The sequence below is a fragment of the Elaeis guineensis genome, chromosome 13 (assembly GCF_000442705.2).
Source record: "Elaeis guineensis isolate ETL-2024a chromosome 13, EG11, whole genome shotgun sequence".
Lineage (NCBI taxonomy): Eukaryota > Viridiplantae > Streptophyta > Magnoliopsida > Arecales > Arecaceae > Elaeis > Elaeis guineensis.
The window spans coordinates 14,680,327-14,700,558 of record NC_026005.2 but is presented as its reverse complement, the minus strand read 5'-3'; the positions used below and the strand labels follow the sequence as shown (position 1 = coordinate 14,700,558).

General features: G+C 36.2%; 1 protein-coding gene across 2 annotated transcripts; it reads right to left on the bottom strand.

Moving 5' to 3' along the window:
• Positions 1-1,395: 1,395 nt before the first annotated feature.
• On the bottom strand, positions 1,396-18,599 carry LOC105056472 (E3 ubiquitin-protein ligase BRE1-like 2). Of its 2 annotated transcripts, none has more exons than XM_010938686.4 (19): positions 18,245-18,599; positions 15,159-15,320; positions 14,970-15,057; positions 14,619-14,849; positions 14,339-14,506; positions 13,603-13,796; positions 13,377-13,460; positions 13,130-13,249; positions 12,841-13,027; positions 12,603-12,763; positions 9,270-9,341; positions 9,039-9,115; positions 4,178-4,372; positions 3,686-3,758; positions 3,507-3,593; positions 2,732-2,869; positions 2,453-2,655; positions 2,178-2,340; positions 1,396-1,843 (listed from the first exon to the last, which is right to left on the bottom strand). In XM_010938686.4, exons 1-19 carry the CDS (start codon positions 18,305-18,307, stop codon positions 1,712-1,714), a joined length of 2,598 nt encoding a protein of 865 aa, XP_010936988.1. In that variant the 5' UTR covers positions 18,308-18,599; the 3' UTR covers positions 1,396-1,711. The 2 variants fall into 2 exon arrangements, with proteins under 2 accessions (XP_010936988.1, XP_010936987.1); XM_010938685.4 differs by having other exon boundaries at positions 1,459-1,843; positions 15,159-15,335; positions 18,245-18,527.
• Between the last annotated feature and the right edge of the window lie 1,633 nt (positions 18,600-20,232).

The following is a 20,232-nucleotide window of genomic DNA, read 5'->3' as shown; positions in this document are numbered from 1 at the left end:
GAAAGTCTTGCAAGACAATTACATGGTGAAATTTTCTCTGAGTGATGGCGCCAGTGAAGATGTTTTTTTTTTTTTTTTTTTCTTTTTCTCATTATGACTTATATTAAAAGTTCTAGATGATTCTATGAAAATTTTGAATCGACATTTTTAGGTTTCAATATTCAAGATGACAATTGATGGACACTGCTATTTCTCTTCAGAGATATCTAAATGCTGACATATCTACTGCAATTAACATAGGACATGTAACTTCTATAGCAAATCTAGATGCTAACAATTTGTTGGATTTTGGTAGTTTCTTAACAAGCCAGTCTGCTGGCCAGCAACTCTCTTTTGCGTACCTGAAAATAGCCTCAACCTTGATCTAGATATCCAAAATACGCCTTCCTTTTTTAGTGTCCAAAATAGTTGCGTTGGGTTTGATACCTTGTTCTTCTTGTTTGGGGACTCCTGGGGACTTCGCTATAAATTTCACATTTTTTATTTCAGTTTTTCTTCTTTTTTTTTGGTTCGAGCTTTATTTATTTTCCAACCAAATCTTTCGGTTCATCCATGTTGTTTCTATCCCTCTCAGCGATAAGATTCCTGCAATAATTCTTGTAGTGGCAGGAAATCAGAAAGAAATATTAAAAAAAAATAAAAAAAAAATCCCTCTATCTTATCTTATCAACAGCTTGTGCCATGTCAGATACCGCCGGTAAGAGATTCAATAGAAAAGTTACATGATCATCATGCTTTCTTTTTTTTTCTTTTCCCTTTTGTTGTTGCTACTGTCATCAGCTGGACAGTTGATTGTTGAGCCACGTCCAAGCCACTAATCACTTTTTCGTTTATAAACATTTTAATTAAACTAATTCATAACCTGGCTCTAACATCTCGTTTGTCTCTTAAGCTTGAGATGTCCCCCCATAGGTGAATATTAAGCTTGAATAAGCCAGCCAATGGAACGAACCCAAGATGTTATTCAAATTCTTAATTCGTTTTAATTTGAATAAATTCTCGTACAGCAATCAAAGATTTCTTCCAATGGATCAATGATATCATACCAAACCAGAGGTTTTGCGATTTTCCTGTAAGATTTTACGCGACGAAACAAAATAACGCAAACAACGCTACAGTTTTTGCATGCTGGCACGATAGTTTTGCATGGTAGGCCTTGCTTTAAATTCTGTGATGTTTCTGCCGCTTACCAGGTTTCCACCTCTGAATTCAAAGATGATAAGGCTCTAAGTTTCCTCGAATCACCTGCCTCAAAAGTCCTCAACCTTTTTCCCCTCGAACATTCTTCATAGAATATTAAGTAAATGGAGGTGGGCAAAAACAATAACAAGCATCAGATAACTCAGGTGATCTAGATAAAATGTTCCGTCCAGGAAGTTTTCTGAGGCTCAAGCATAGGCCAAACAGTTACTAATTGCTAAAGAATCACTTGTGTATATTTTTTTTCCTGTACATTGGTTTATATAGAACTATTATCTGATATATAGAAGGCTAGACATGATATTACAAGACACTGGCCGAGATGATCATGGGCGGGGCTTGGGCATACGAAATATCAAACTTTAAATAAGCCACCCTGGAATCCGGCTAAAAAATGAAGATGGTTCAGACCCGAGGCCTGGCCCATGATCAGGTCATCACCCCGGACATCCACATCACCTCATATACTTGAGAGGGAAGGTGTAGAAAAAGAGGTGCCCCTTCAGGAAGTTCATATTTTCACCTCACGGACATCACTTTGTCCAAATGGGGTGCCACACCCAGGACATTTGCGATGACGAATCTCCAGGTTCCTCTGGATGCATGGATAGCAGAATAGGTGGAAGCACTTCGTAATTACAACCTGCAAACAAAAAAAATCAAGCAACGAATTTAAGACCAATGAGAAAGAAATGGGACACACTGCAGTCTAAAAATTGAAAACCCATCACATGCACTGGAACTTTATTCCATCTCCACGATTTTCTTGCAAAAGAATACTGTCTACCATCCAAAGCAGCAATAATGATTGTCTGAAATTTAACTTGTGGAGTGAAAAATGAATGAGATTGGATACATGTTTTGTATAGTTTGATTAGTGCATCAACAAGATCATAACTGCATTTGCATAAAATAGAAAAGCACATCTACCAATAAACAATCGTTTACATCTAACGACAAGTATTCTCTCATATTACCTCCTTTGGACGGTCGAAACATACACCGCATTTAAGAATTGCCTTGCACTCCTTGATTTCATCCTGAAGTTTCTGGATTGTAGTTTCTTCACTCTCACCGCTCATCTCCATAACTTCACTTTTCACTTCTTCAAGCTCTTCCTCAAGCCTTTTCCTCTCATTTCTGAGTTTACGATTAGTTGGGTTAAAGATAGGCATGGAAAATAGATGGATAAAGAACGGAATGCAAGTTAATTATGAGTTTAAACCATGTTAACTGAAACAGGCAAAAGCACCTTTCCCGCTCTAACTCCAACCTCAAGTCAGCAATCCTTTTCTGGTTTTGCTCATATTCCTTCTGAGAAGCATCATAAGCAGATTGGAGCCACATCAGCTCTTTCTCTGAATCAGCCAACTCCACTTTAGCTTTGTTCAGATTAATGGTGATATGCCTATTTTCCAGGGAAGCTTTACAAGCTTGGGCAACATATGCCTTCATCTGCAAAAAAAAGTCAGACATCTGCATGAGGAGAGAGTAAAATTTCAAGAAAAGAGAGGTAAGCAAAAAATAGCACCTGCTCTTCACCATGAGCAACTTTCATTTTGTAAAACTCGAGCGAGCCATTTATTTGTTGGAGTTGCTTTGCCTTGGCTTGCTTTTCGGAGAGAAGCGAGCTGTAGGTTTGCTTCATTTTCACACTATCGGATACCAGCTGGCATACATCAAAGCATAAAGCACAGCCAGGGCACTGGTGAATGGCTTAAACATTGGACTTAAAAGAAAAAACTGAAAAATATGTCAATCCTCAATACTATATGCTAATTTCAAAGAGGGAGATGCTGATTGTCATTGAACAACTTCAACATCACCAGGAAGAAGGAAGCAAAATAAGTGCATACTAGCTTGCAACTAGAAAAGGCTGAAATCACCTCCACCAAAGGCTTTACATCATCCCATGATTGCTATAATAAACCATGGTAGGCCATTGGTACGTGATCTACGATCTTTTTGTAAGCATATAATGTATGATTTGATCCTATGTGATACAATAATACAAAGGATGTGCCACTTGCATTGTGCCAACTCTTCACTGGGACAAGTCTTACAGTATGATGCAATATCAAATAGATCAGTTACAAAAACTTGGCGATGACAGACTGACATCATCACATTAATCACAAAGGACAAAGTTTGCTAATTATTAAATAGCTGTAATTCAATGGTATATATCAAACTTCAGATATCTTGAGGACATAAACATTACTAGATGCAACTCATGAAGTGATTGCTTTGAGCAAATTGGACTAGTAAACAATGAAACGAGTTGAGAATCAATACAAGCCACAAACCTTGATATTATAATCATCTCTATCAGCAACCTGTTGAAGCAAATGTTGGTTCTGTGTCTGCATATCCTCATATGCTTGACCAATTGTCTGCAAATTGGGAATTTTTTCAAAATAAAAGCATACATAACAACATGAAGCGATGTAATTGCAAAGGGAACAAAGTATTAAAACAGCCTAACCTCGATTTCAGAAATATAAGCCTTTCCTTCTGCATCTTTGATTTTTATAGCCTCTTTAAGCTCCCAGACATCTCTGTAAAGATGATGTTAATCACTATGAAAGAGCTCAGAGCATATTGTCTGCTCATTTCACTGGAAACTTAATAATCCTATGCATTAAAAAATGCATGGCTACTATTACGTTCAAAGGAACTTTTCAGTCCAATGAAAATTAGCCATAAAAAGTTAAAAATCCATGAATTCTTTTTCAACTTCTAGGCCTAGAAACCACAAATCGGCAAACCCATCAACTAAATAAATTTGAATTACTGTATTTGGTCATTGGTACCATTAAAAAGTTAACGCTAAAGTAACTGATCTAGCATAAAAGTTCCAGTTAGGAAGAAAGCTACAATAGTTATGGTGGTCCAGAGTATTTGCAGTATTGTACAGAAATAAGCTTAACAGTGAAAATGCAGTAAGCAAATAAAATCAGACATCCAAGTATCCAACCTTTCAGAAGCATCTAGTTTTGCCTGTAATTCTGCTATTTCAGCTTCGGCGGTAGAAAGTCTTTGCTGGCAAGCTGCCTCAGCCTCATTTGCTGCTTTCACTCGCAATTCAAGACTGTGTTCATCTAGAACAGTTTTCAAGATTTCGGCTTGAGCACGAGCTCTATGTTCTGATTCTTTGATTTCCATAATGGTTCTATATACAATCAGAAGGATTCGAATCAGTTGCACTGATAATTTTATACAGTCAAAACAATTCTTAACTTGGAAACATAATCAATCTATATAGAAGTAGTGAATTTGAAATGAACATGTAGCACCACAAAAGTATACTATCTGCAAGCACTCACATAACAACATAAAGAAAAATATTGTTTTTTCTTTAAAAAATAACAATATGCATTATTCTAACAGAATAAAAGTTTCAGCTGATCCATTGCTTTTTGCTATCAGAACATGGAGAGACAACATATATAGATTATCACATTTTATTGGGTAATAGACTGGTATTGAGTTGTGATAACATATTCAAATAAATATGTGTGTGTGTGTGTGTGTGGTCTTCATGTCAACTTCTTATATTTATTTGTCTAGTAAATTCATTATATTTTTATTAAGGTCAAAAAAGGATGAAACTATTTTTACATCAGAGGTGGAACTCGAGGATTCACAACGTGGATCACAAATGCATAACAGTTTATGGTTTTGATTAGCAATTATATGCAGGAAGCAATGGATTATGCAGCTCAAAATGGCTGCACAACAATGAATATTTAGTCATTGCAGGTGATAAAAGTCACATAATTTCAATTTTTAAATTTCAAACACTATATGAGTATCATACAGATGCGATGCATAACAGTTTACAGTTGGTTACTTTCCAAAATAAACTTCACATGGCTGTTTTCATCTACGAAACATCAATACACCATTCACATTTCTAAATGTTATCACCGTTCAACCTGTAAAGCCAATTCCAATCAAAAACACTTGCAAATTTAGATTCATTGCCCTTGATTATTTTGACTCCAAGGAGATTCCACCTCAACAGATTCCTGGGATATATGTTGGTTTGATAACCATGCCAAGCTTTTTAGTTCCAGTGAGCCTTTTAACAAATAAAATTCATATTTCAATATCTTCCTGAGCTATTTAAATGTGTATTCCTTGTTTTTCCTTTTTTCCTTTTTCAGAAAAAAGCAGACAAAATGATGTGTCTTCATCTCTAATTCTCTACCATATATTATGAGAACAACCAGAGTGTGTAAGGCCATGTATCTCTCCTCTTTTCAACCAAATTCTTCTTTTAATATATGCACCCCTTGGTGCTCATTCTGATACATGACTAAGAATGAGAAAAGCACATAACTGAAAAGGGTATATCTATCAAAGCTACTCCAAACAGTTATAACTTATGGGATTAAAGTCATCCATCAAATGCTCTATCCTTTTGTAAACCACATAAATAATGATAACACTATAACAAATACTTATCATCAATTAATACAAAAGAACACCATTGTTTTGCACAAACACCTGATATTCTTTCTTAATAGACTGCAATACCCACATTTCTTGATACTAGACTATGGCTTTTCATTCTCATATGTTTATATTCGAACTTTTCACATGTGTTCCAGATAAATCTAAATGTTTACACATATCACACTAGAATTCTGTTTTTGTACAGCTCTCTAGGCTAGAGACATTAACATATGACTCTGAGATAAACCACCATTAAGCTACGAAGCATAAACTCAAAATTTTTCAATTCAAAAGACATTGACCATTTTAACCTTATAAAATTCCAATATTCCAAAATTCCACTAGTTTCATGTTCCTGCAGCTCTCTCCCCCCACCCCACAAAAAAAAAAAAAGAAAAAGAAAAAAAGAAACCATCCCTTTGTTCTCCCACAATTCCATCAAGATCCTCATTTCCTTCATTGTCACCTTCAATTTCCTATGCCACTGCCCCATGAATAGAACTTCCGAGTTTTTTCCCCTTATTTTGCCACCACCAGATCATCCTTCCCCTTCCATCAGCAATGCCATCTTAACCAAGACCTACTTGCCCCATGCTCCTTTACAGGACCTGATAAAATACCCTGTTGTGCACCCACTTCCACCACAAGAAATCCTCATAAATGGCCGCCATGATTGAACCCTTCCTATCCTCTTCAATCAATGAGGTAACTCGTTTGAGCTTGTGGCTTTACAAAAAGGGAAAAGACAAAAAAGATACCAGCATGCCATCATATTTTGGGTTATGTACAGACAACAGTACAAACCCATGAGCAGAAATATAAGCTTGAAAAGCTGTGCAAACATAAATCGTGTTTTAGAGATCCCCTTTTGCTAAAGCCAACACCAACTACCATACTGTGCATTGATATGTTACTGGGATCACACCATACTGGTTCTAGGCACCATGGGTACTGATAATGGCACTTCACCCTTGAGAGGGAACTTGGCAACACACTTTTAGTTATGGATTTACTAGATCTTATATGATCCACAATATTAATGATCGCCTTGCTCAAATTGCAGAAATGGTGTTCACCATACACTTTATGGTTGTAACATTGGTTTTTGGTCGATTACATACCATTAGTCCACTAGTCATATGCCAAATTACGTGAAACTATTTAAAATTTAACAAAATGCATGAATAGAGAATCCAATGGCTTAAACCACAATTTCCTTGAGGTGTGTGGTCTTGCTATTTGCTCTCTTAGAGACCGGTGATTGGAGTACACAATGAGAAATGCACACTATTCAAACTTTGAAAGCCATGCCCTACCCTTCCTACTTCTACAAAGAAGAATGAGGATCTTGCATTGCCCTCCTCTCTATTTTTGTCGAGGTTGGCGATCTCATCATTGAACCTCGTACTGGAACCATGTTGGTACAGTGCCCATACTTTCCAGTATGGGTGTCAATTCGGCATACCAATACTTGGTACACCTTCTGCACTCAGTATCAGTTCAGTACTAGTATGATATGGTATGCTTGATAAGGCATGGTATGCATTGATAATTTGATATTGTGAATTTTGATTCTTGTTATCCAAATTAATCAGTTGTATGCATGCGTGACCTAGTGTAATTTGCCTTGGAACTTATTACATGTTGTGTATGCATACTTTGCCCTTTCTACTATCAAAGGAAACCCTAGACTAATATCACGTTATCCTCGAATACATGGATATTATTGGCATTTATAGTTTCCTCTTTTTTAGCCAACATGAGCCTATCTTCATCTAAAGTCAACCTCCTGAAAATCATACAATAAGTGCTTTTGATGATCATTTTCACCTAATCTTTCAGCAAAGCTCAGTATACTCCTGCTATACTTACCTTGATATCCTGCTCCTTATCACAGGCAATAGCCAGCTTCACCTTGCTCTTCTCCTTTTCCTTGGATTAAAGCATGGTTATCCTCACTAAATGGTGTATCCAATGTGATTATGAATATCTGTAGTATAGCTTTGCTGTTCACCATTTTAGCCTCTTAACTAATCAACAACCCTATTTAGCAAAAGCTTTTGGGGAGCCAAAAATCACTTTTTGGCCCTCCAAAAGCACTTTTGGATGGTATGGTGGTGTTTGATAAAAATCTGAAAACTATTTTGGCTTCACCAAAATGCTGAGATCTACTTGGGAGAAGCACCATTTTGAAGCTTTTCCACAACAATGCTTTTTAGCAGCTGTCAAGAAGTTGTTTTAGCTTCAATAAAATTTTCGTGGTGACCAAAATGTCTACAAACAATTCTTATAAATATGATACATTGTATTATATCATATCATATTATTAAAATATGATGTAATATAATATATTATATTATTATATTATTTTACAATAATATGTTACATTATATTACATTATAATAATATTGTACTATGTAATAATATTTTAATAATAATGATGCATTATTATATTACACAACATTATATTATATAATATCTTATCATAGTATATTATTATACTATACTATATTATATTATATTAAACTATATTATAATACTATTATATTACATTATAGTAATATTATACTATATAATAATATTTTAATATGTAATATTCCATTGTATTATACTCTATTGTACAACACTATGCAATATCCTTTATTGTTATTTTGTCATGCCCAGAGAACTTTATCAGTTTGGTTACGAAACATGTTAAAGTTCCACAATATTTTAGAAATGTAGTTACCAAATAATTTTTTTTTTGTAAAAGCTCTACTTCCAAAAGCTTCAAAAGCTTTACCATCAATAGCAATCTCAAACAAGGCCTTAAACTACCATATAGTGATTCTATGTTTAATATATTAACTCATGGTTGCTTTACCAACCATAGGAAATTAGCAAGCACCAATCAAAACAACATGATCTTGGAAAATTTGAGGAACCATTTAAAATAGAATGAAATGTACATGGTGCAGCAGCAAGTGGCAATGGCCATGAAGGAATTAAGTTAAATAACATAGTATGCACATGTAAAAACGTGGAGTAAGCAACTCCCAGAACCCACAAAGGAAAGAATTACAAGGATCATATAACTGGAGAACTTGACCATTATTATTAAGCTATGATTTAACTTGACAATATCATATTAGATGAAATAAAATTCTAGAGCTTTTACCAATAGCTAACTACAGTGCTGTTCTAAAGGTTCAAACTAAAAGTGTTGATCTTTCTGCATCATTAAGTGGATCCAAATATTTGTGAAGCCAGCTATTGTAAGTAGGGAAGAGATTCAACAAAACACTAGCATGTCTGAAAGAGGGGAAGGAAGGCAAGAAGTGAGAAGATAAATGAGGTCAATGAATAGGAATAAGGTACGGGATCAACTACTAACGTACCTAGTGTCAAAACATTCTTGTGCATACATATCCAAGAAAATTTGCAACTCCTGTTTTTCCTTTTCCAATTTCTCAATCTGCAATTTCATTCACTTTAGTGAAAAGACCCAAGCATATATGATATATTCTGTATTCAAAAGTCTATTAAATAGAAGAAGAACAAAGAGATAAAATTAACATCTAGTGGACAGAAAACAACCAAGAAAAAATGATATGCAAGACAGGGCATACCTGTGCTTTATGGGACTTGATCTCAACCATTTGTTCTGCACATTTATCTGATAAGATTTTGTGTTCACTAATCTAGGAACATAGAGGAGATTCTTTCATCAGGCAAGCAGTTATTGTAGGATAAATAATTACCATGCTTGTAACTGAAAGATCAAAGTGAAACTCAAACAGCCAATCGTAATTCATGAATAAAATAGAAGTATGAAAATAATGAAGTGAACATTTAAATATGCGTAAATAATGTCAATGAACCAATATATATATTTGAATATATAGATAAGTCGCAAGGAGTATATCTTTCACAAAGTCTAGTTTGCACTTTCAGAATGTTACCTAAACATTTGGCATAGGTCACAACTGTCCAAATGTCCTCAGTGTGCACTTGGCATGCACGCATGCATTCACACATACATGTATGCACATGTCCGTGCATGCATATATGTATATGTGTTGGCTGTAGGTGCATGTTTAAATGCTAGAACCTTCCAATATCTGAGAATCTCTTCTCACAAACACATACCCAAGTGCACCACGGTGCAGGTACTTATAGGGAAATCAAAGGATACAGGTAACATAGCTAAAACAATTTAGCAGGTGTGCATTCCTGAAATTGTGGGTTTCAAATACCGAACATACCATATAAGAACATTTAGCATTCATTTCATGGTTAAGTAAATGAAGTTAAAAGATCAAGATACCATGTGAATAGGGGCTTGTCCTAATGGTCACACCCCTCTGCTCAACAACCAGAGGTTCTGAATTTGAATCGTAGGTGGTACATCCCCAAGTATTTGGACCTACGTAATTAAAGTGCGAGTGGGAGCATCTCCCTTTTTCTCAAAAATATCAAGATTGTACAATGGGTGTGCATGGCTTATCCTTGGCTTATGTCTAGACAAAATTGAATCAATTAATAGAATATACAGTTTTGATTGTCATACAGTTAAGTTGGCAAAACATGACCATGGTTACGCATGACGCTCATGCACCTGTAAGCTCATTTGGAGTGAGCCCAAAGTTCAAGAGGCTGTAATGGACATGTCATGGCTCATCTACAGCTAATGTGTGGACAAACACAATTGAATGTTTGAAACTGCATAAGATGAAACAATTTTGATTCATGCACAGTCAAGGGTTGGCATAAATGTGATTATGGTTATACAAAAGGCTATGCACCTACAAGCTCATTTGGTGCACAAGCTGTTCTCTCCATGTTACCCCTTGTTGCTTAGAGAACAGATGCTTAAGAAATGAGTGTTGCTACCTGATGTATAGCTTAATATATATACACAAGATACAATAATGGCATAGTTCATAATAAAAGAAATCTACAATATGTCAAAGCATACATACAATAAGATAAGACATGCACACACACAAATTCAACATGGATTATACACAAAATTTGCAAAGGAGAAGTGATGTCGTTAGTCACCTTCAGAAAAGTTAAGAAGCTATTTAAATGGAGGATGTATGATTACAGTTACAGGTGTCCCATCATGATGACATGTTAAAAAAAGGCCATTGCATATTATTCCTCTGTTCATGAGACATTGAGTTTTTAGTAATCTAAATGACACTTCAACTGTTGCAACAAGGTAATAACATAAAAATAACCATGTTAACATGAACATATTAAAGTTTAACATGAGGTGGAAAAAATATCAAATTTACTGGACTTCAAGGAGAACTCTCCAAGAAAGACTAAGAAGCCAGATGAATCACCAAGCTAAAGAGAAGAGAACATATTCAGAGGACATGTTATATCTTGCAAAAAGCAATGAAATATGGCCTACAACATCATAAGCCAGTGTAAAGATAATATCTGAATAAAAGCTTAACACGCATGCCAATAGGAAAATTTGGCCTAGATACCGAGCATTCCTTGATAAACTTAAACATGTGAAGAATCAACTTTTAGTGATAACTTCAGTGTCCATTTAGTTGTACCTCAACATCAATAAGCATACCTTGAGATTTATGGACCTGCAATAATTAAAAACTTTAGCTGCATTGCTTATTGCGTATAGCTAATTGCCTTAAGAAGAACTCAACCAATGGGGAAACTTGCATCTGTGGTTAAACTATATCAATATCTTATTAACCAGATATAAGACCTCTTTGCATGATAGATTAATCATGTACAGCAACAACTGACGTCAAAATTGTAGCAAAGCTAGCTGATGGTAGGCTTTCACCTATAATTTCTATCATAGGTTGGCTCATGATAGCTGGAGTAAATACCTTTATATTTTCTTGATATATGCTTAATTGGAAGATTATTATCTTGTTTTTTCCTGTGTTATTTAAATTCTTTTCAGGAGGTTTGTGAGACCGGAAAACATTATTCCTCCCAGCCTGTTTTCATCTTGCTGCATTGATACGAAACTTAAAGGATTCCGAATAAATATGTTAAGATTGCAGATGCTCTTTCTTTTCAGGCATGAAATCTAAACATCCTATCTATTTCCTCATCAAGAACTTTAAATTTAATCATATTAAAAAAATATTCATCCTCTGAGTACAAGTGATGACCGTAATCAAGGTCTCAAGTTGCAAGGAAAGTTATCTTAAATGGTTGGCAAGGAGGTTGCATTAACAGAAACAAATAGCCATGTACAGAAAGCAGAAGTGTATTGTAATACCCATGAAATTCTAAAAGGATATCACAAAGATAACAAACCAAAAGATATTGACAGAAAGCACAATGAGAATAGTAAAGATGTCTGTTAAAATTCAGAACAGGTTTGGTTATCTAAAAGATCTAAACAAACTAAGGCCAAACCAATATGCATACTAGGAAGCAAAGGAGGTATGAGAAAGAAACCCAAGCATGACTTGTATAACAAATTTAATGCTCAGGCACAGGACCAGCTTGACAAGCCCCTATTGTATGGCTTTGATCAGCAACAAGCAATTGAACTTTCAATCTTATCCTGCTTTCAACAAGCCTATCTGTCATTCTAGAATAAAACAAAAACCAATTCCAAATTCTAGTCAGCAATTAATATTCTTAAGAAACCTTCAAATATCTGTTTTCTTGAGGACATATTGAAAGAAGAAATACTTCAAGAATTTAGAAATAGAAAGGAGAAAGAAACTAACAATTTTTATCACATTATACAACTTTCTGTCACACATTTGGTGCTGAGAATCACTTCTAGTTAAGTCAGAGCTCTCAATATTAGAGATTCATATAATTACACACACACACACACACACACACATATATATATATATATATATATATATATATCACCTCTAGAATAGTGTGAAGATTATAACCCTACAAAACATAACACTAGAGCACACAGAGCAAATATTTGTAAATACCTTCCTATCTAATATAGCTCTCAATGAATCCGCATCTTCACGTGATTTAAGTGCATCACGAGCAGCAATTTTAGACCTATTTAGCTGGGTCTCCAACATTTCCATTTCTTTATATAGTGCTGATGCCATGACATGAATCTCATCCTTGATATCTTTCCTCCCTGGAAAAGTAAAAGATTCAGAATCTGCTTGAAGATATGCACAAGCTAGTCCCAAAAAAATGGGGATCAATTATCACCTGAATCCTGGATAGCTTCTTCCAATTTAATTTCGAGATCATTTCTTTCAGCAATAAACTTCTGAATCTGCAGCTCCAGCTCCTCAATCTTGGCCTCATATGTGCTAAGAGAAATCTTTGCAGCATCAGCTGACTCTGCCTTTGCATTCAATTCTTTCTCTCTTCGCAGTATATGATTCCTCTCTGCCTGACTTTATCTAGTTATAATTAGAATCCAAGACCAACTAAGCAACTTTTTCCTTTTTCTTTCTTTTTTTTTTTTTTTTAAAGGTGAGAAACACAATGTTACCTGCAAGGATTCCATCAATCCCTTGTACTGCTCAAGTTCCATATTAAGTTGCTGGAGTTTATCACTTAATAGAGAGTAAGGTTTTGACGTGACTATGTATTTATCATCCTTCAATTTGTTCTATATACATGAAGAAAGAACAGAAAAGAAGTGAAATTTTAAGTCATAAACTTCATAAATAATAAAACTATTCAATAACAAGAATTTTGAGATAAAAGCAAATTAGAGTATCCCAAGAGATCCTAACTTGAAGATCTTCCACTTGCTTTGACATATTTAAGTTTTCTTCTTGGGCCTCTTGAAGTTCAAAAAGACGGCTTGCTGCCAGTGTCTGTCGTTCATTCGCAAAAGAAATAAGAAGTCAAAGACACCAATTATTAATGTAGATAACAAAGTAACTTTGATAAAATAATAATTAAAGCTAGGTTTAATTCGGAAACTATACTTAAAGACTAAAGAAATATTTGTGATACCTTAGCCTCCTCAACTGAAATTTTCAACTCCCGCAAACCCACAGTCCTATCTGCAGGTTTATCTGGTGAATTGCTTCCATTTACAGCACTGGCAACTGAAGCATTCATTACAGATGTTCCATGTTTCTGCATTTGTAGAATAGCCAACTTGCGTCGGCTTTCCTCAAGCTCAGCCATGCTTTCTTCCAACTCACCTTCATCACCCGGATATTAACAAGCGATATGTTTAGCATAACAAAGAGACAGGAACAACATCAAGCGTAATGAATATTCTAGATGCCATACATATACGTTCCCTAAGATTGGTAAGCAGCACAATCAAGTTTACTTCACTGTTTCTGCCCCCACCAAGTGATGCTCAACTAACCAGCTTTTGAAGCCTCCAATAAATTTCCATTTTAGTCAGAATTTTGCATATTGACAGAATAAAACGGGTGGAAAGATCTCAGCTTGGTGGCTTTCTTCTTAAATTTCCAAAACTAAGCTGTTACGGGAACATTATAACCCTCTGACTTTTCAGGACTAGGTGTTTAGCATAGAAATTTTTAGATAGATTGGATAAGTTGGATGGTAGAACTTCTTACATAGGCAATTAAACCAATTAGTTTGCAGCATTGTCAACAAATTGTGAAGTCATGATCACAGAAGTAAATTGATGGAATTGTCATTAAGACAGTAAGCTGATAAACAGAGATGGAAAAAAAAACAGAAATAGAGGAAGAATGTGTTTCAGTACCTGACAGACGTTTTATTTCAGATTGTTTGCTTGAATGTCTCTCAAGATACTTGTTTATTTCATCTGCATACTGTTTATGCTTCTGATGGATAATGTCAATAGCCTGATGCATATTGTTAGCTACCTCTCTCATGTAATCATTAAGTTTCTGGACTTGCATAATAGCATCTACAAGAACATTATAACCAAGGCAGCCATTGATTTAATGACCAAGCTGATAATCAGTAATGGTTTGCTAGGGATCTGAATAATTAGGAGCATGCTTAAAGATTTTTCGGACCTTCAGATGATAACTGCCCATGTAAAACCATTGCCAAGCAATCATTTTTAGCCCGTCGAGCAGCAATAGTCTCTTGGACATGTTTCATCAGATCCAGCGTGGCTGAATGGCGACGAGCAAGGGCTTCTTGAACATATTTAATGCTTCCGTCTCCTTCATTCTTTTCAATGGGGCCAGCTCTTAAGAGTCTATAGAGAAATGTCTCCTCTGGAGGACATGATGCAAGTGCCTCTGCAAAAAGAGAAAAAGAAGCCATCAACAATAAGCACCTTAAGTTTATAGAGCAAAAGATCATCCTCATGAAAACTAATTTTTGGTAAAGATTAGTAAGCATAGAATTTCAAAAAAAACCTGTGCACAGATCTTCATGGTCCAATGCTTGTAAATAACGTAAATCACCACCAGCTCGTACTCCAAGCAGGACTAAATCATCAACCAACTATAATTTTGAGAAGAATTCAAATTCCAATAAGAAATCTTGCATCAGAAAAATAGAGGAGAAGAAATAAAATGAAACAAGCAAAACAGTTCCCAGAGGACCTGATTCCACATTTTATTTACAGTAATCAAAGTCTTGTCATAAGAATCTTGTTCTTCTCTCAATTCTTTGAACTTCCCTTCTAGTGTATGCATTTCTGCTTTCTGGGCCTCTAACTGTTGAACAAGCCTTTGATTCTGGTGATGTAGAACTGCAGCATCCACCTGCAACAACAATGCCTTATATTTCAAATGACAAATGTTAAATATTTAATAGTCAAATTAAGTAATACTATTATAGATAAACTTGTAAAAAAGAAATAGTAGTTTATTGGTTGAGATCAATAAGATATGTATAAGCAGCCAAAGAGTATGATGAGTTCTCCAGGGGAGAAAGAACATCCAAACTCACTAGCACATAGAAATTACCAGTCCCACTAGGAGATTTTATTTTTGCTACAGCTTTATATCACGTGCCCAAGCCAACAAAGTGTTAAGAAGTGAATATAGCGGAAAATGACAATAGATACTTCCCAAGCAATCGGTGGTTTTTCAATCCCACTTACCTCAATATCTACAATACCAAAAAATGCCAATTTCCACTTCTTATCTCTACTTTTCAGGTCTCCCAACTTTCAACTAGCCCTTAAGATGGCTTAGAAGAATACAAACAATGCCATGGAGCATCAAAGAGGTGGAACCAAAACTTCCAAAAAAGATGATCCAAATAACACAGAAAGCAGAAGCCTGCTCCAATGAAGCGGCATCTGATGAAATGCACTCATTGTTAGAGCATATGTGAGAAATAGACCTACTTAAAACTGAGAATTTAGCTTTAGCTATATGAAACTTTAGAAAGGCCTTCTGAGAAAGAGCATGCATAATTTCTTTCTCCAAAATAAACCACCCCCAAAATGAATAACTACCACATCGTAACCAAGTAATTCTCTGGTCATTTTGATATGTAGAAAATTAGCACCTCTATTTAAGACAGCCAAAATCAGATCTGACTAACATTCTTTATAACCATATCACCTATCCATTAAGAATCTAGTCTTAAGACTCTTACAATCCTAAACTTCAACCTCAGAAATAAAATTACTGAATCATAATTCATCTGCGCAATGTCTGGAAACAATTACTATCACCCTAAGAATTACATTTGACATTTTGGAGTTTATATCTGATTTCTGCTCATGCTCCTCAATTCTTGTTGATTTTGGCTAAAAATTGCTGTCTACCAAACTTCACACTTAAAAAACCCAGTACTTCCAGTCCTCTTTCCTAAACTGTCAATACTTAATAAAGGGTGCCCATTACCGAGTACAGACCTCCTTTTGGAGGCAATTCACTAAATGTTCATAGTTTCTAACAGAAGATCCTTGGCAGGGTTGGAGAGAATAAAGATAGGTGTAACAAAATTCATATGAATAAGACATGAATGAAACTGACAAACAAGGAAAGAAATCACAAGAAAAACCAAAAAAAAAAAAAGAAAAGAGGCCATTTTAAAAACCGAGAACATGAAAACCAAAGATTGAGATACCATACTGTGCTGGTCCAAACTGCAGAGAAGAAACTAAACAGTACATAAGTGCAGACTCATGTATGTGCTGGCCCATGCTGGTATATGTGTACACAATTGAACGGACTGAGACAACCCGACATGGACCCATTTTTCTTAACATGAGTCTCCACACATGGTTGAGCTTGGGATCAGTACAACTTAATATGGCATGACAAAATATGTAACATGACCGACCATGACTGAGACATGCATGGCAACAATAGGGGTGGCTCAGTGCATGGGGCTTCCACAATTGTAGGGTCTGGGGAGGATCAGATAAATGTAGCTTTACCTCCACGTGCAGAGAGGCTGTTTTCGTGTTTTAAACCCGTGAACTCCACGTTACAGTGGAGCAACTTTATCGTTAAACCAAAGTTTATCCTCACAACAACAATTCACTCCTCGATAAAAAGTACAGCATGCTTCATAGTGGAGTTTGTTGACTTATTTGTTCATCATTCATTGGGAAGTGGACAAATAATCACTAATTGTCTACTAATGAATGAAAGCTTGAATCAGTTCAGTCTGGCCAAATCAGAACCAAACCCAGCACAAACCGGAAAAGATTTCTGCTTTGGCCTAAATCAGTTCAATCAGAATGCTCCCTAAGTCCAACCAGGTATATTGCATATAATATACAAGAATGCTCAAGAGACATGTGCTATGATAGGAGAAGCTATAGTATCATCCTGTCATTCTGCAAAACAAGGATCCAAATATCAATTTGGGTTCTCTTTCAAATCCTAATGTTTCTAAATATTTTAAAAATTGTAATAGAATGCTTAAAAGCGTATGGTCCAACTAAAAGTTTATTTATAAAACAATTTTGGACATATTACAAGTTACTTACATAGGCCAGTGCTAGAATTCTGTTTTTGTTCACCCTATATAAACTCAATAGATGTAACAAATTATACTATCTCAGAAGAGGAAGATCAGGGGAAACCTTGAAATTTATCCCTAACCAAGCTTGGTTGGAATTTGCTGGTATTTTAACCTTCTGTTTTTTGTTTTCTACCTTCTATCATATGAAAGGCGCTAGATTTATATCTATTTCCAAAATAAAAACATAGAATTCATGAACCAACATCCAAATACACATGAATCTGTAAGTGTATGCTGATATTCATGGAAAGACATGACTTAGTGTCATGATAGTTTTCAATTCATTACATTTTCATCTATATTTTATAAGCTACCCCAGAAGAATCTTATTAAAAATTACTTTATATCTGTATAAACTACTATTACTAAAAGAAGTAAAAAATGATAATACTGAATAGGTCAAATTCATAAACCTGCTCAATTCACAAAAGCAAACAGAAAAGATCCAGAATTCTAAAATTTTTCACATTTCACCAATACCAGCTATATCAACAAAGCTGATCTATTTCAAAAGAAAAAAGAAAAATCTTTTCTTGAAAAAAAAAAGATTTTTTATTTTATTTTCATCTATATCCTGATGAATTTAGAGAGCTGTTCTTGATTCCAACAGATAAGCCCCATAGTAAAGAAATGCTAAGTGAAGAAACCTAAGCAAAAAATAAACTTTAGGAATGAAATGGGTAGAGAAGCTTCCAACCTGCTCGTTCTGGTCCCCGAGGCCGTGCCCTCTGGCCTCGTTCTCCCTCTTGCCCGACGCCATGATCACCCAATCTCCAAACTCACAAGATCAAAGAAGAAAGGGAGGAGTTGGAGAAAAATGAAACAAGGGTTTTTGCGTCAGAAACGATGAGAATGGAGAAGAAAGGCTAGGGTTCTGGACGGTGAAAGGGTTCAAGGGATCACAGATGTGAATGAAAAGCCGAAGAAGGGAAAAGCAACTATAGTTTTAAGGCATCAGGAGAGGAAACTAGGGTTTTAAGGGTGAAGGGACGAGTGGAAATCAAAGAAGCCCCTCGGAGAGCAAGCACTGCGCTCCCAGAAAGGGCTGGGGTGGGGTCGGGGGGTGTGTGCGGTGTGTTCCGCGGACCGTCAGAGGGGAGGAAGGGGGCCGAAAATCCCGTGCAGTGACACCGTTCTCTGACCCCATATATAAAGCGGCAACGGAGATGGCTTCCACGGGAAAACAAAAACTAATGTCGGCATATAATTGGCCACTGACATTGTAGAAGGAAAAAGCTACAGACCACACACGGCAAAAATAAAAAAGAAGCCTGTTTCAACTTAATAGGCACTAGTTTTAAACCCGCGCTGCACGCCGGTTCTAAAATTAATTTTTTTATTAAAAAAATTATTTATAAATTAAAAAATATTATCTATTCAAAATATTAATATTGATTGATATTCTTAATTACATCAATGGATGAATTTCATATTTTAATAATATAATATTAATATTTAATATTTTTTATTAAATAATAAAAATTGTTTGAAAAAAATTGAAAAATATAACTTATAAGATATTAAAAAATTATTTATAAATCAAAAAAATTATCCATCCAAAATATTAATATTGATTGATATTTCCAAATATACATATGAATGGACTTCATGTTTTAATAATATAAATAAAATCATGCAAATAATCCCTCAATTTTTTCAAATTATACTACGATGCCCCTCAACTAAAAACATTATAGTTGATGTCCCTTGAGTTGTAATACATGGGCTATGAAATTTTTCCGTCAATTCTGACTGTTAATTTATTGATATAATTTTATTTTAATCTCTAAAATCATTCGAAAATAATATTTTAATATTTTTTGGTAAATGCTACGGTGCTGTAGGAATTTTTTTTTACTTTCTTCCTTTCTCCCCCGATTCACCTCCGCCTCCCTTTGCTTCTCTGCGCCGGCCCTCCCATCCGCCCGCGATCACCATCCCTCTGCCCTCGATTTCGTCGTACATTCGCCTCCCCCTGCTTTTTCGTGCAGGTTTGCCTATCCGCCTACGATCTTCGCCCCCGATGCGGTCGGACCTTCGCTTCCCTCTACTTCTCCGCACCGGCCCCCCATCCTTTCGAGCGCCTCCCACTTCTCTTTCGTCCAGGTGGAGCGCGCGATGATGGCTAACGAGGCGGTCGATGATAACGACGAGGTGGTGATTGCCACACTCCGCACCTCCTGTTCTAATATCATCTCCATTCTCCGCACCTCCGTCCAGATGGCCAAAGACCTCGCCGGTGTGGATGCCCGCCTCTCCGTCGGCCTCGACTCCCTGGATGCGTTCACCAAGGCAGTGGTGACGCTCTAGTCGCAAGCCATCGCAACAAAGGCCCTCCACGCCTGCATCAGCCGTGCCGTCTCCCCGACCCTCTCCCTCCTCCGCATCTTCGCCCTCATGGAGTCCCTCTAGTGCCGCTTCCTCCGCCTCTCCTCCAGGACCTCCTTCATCCCCCGTCTCCTCGACTTCCTCGACTGTGTGGACCGCCTCCACGAGGCTATCCCTGTTGTGACGGCGGGGTGCAAGCCGGCAGTCCAAAAGCTCCATGAGGCTGTGGAGTTCCTCAGTTGGATCAGGGCCACGAATCAATTCCGCATCCACCGACTGAGGGAAACGATAGAGGCCCTTAAGTAGCTCTATGAGGCCGAAGTTGACGGCTTGCACTACGATGGCCCCCTCAACGAT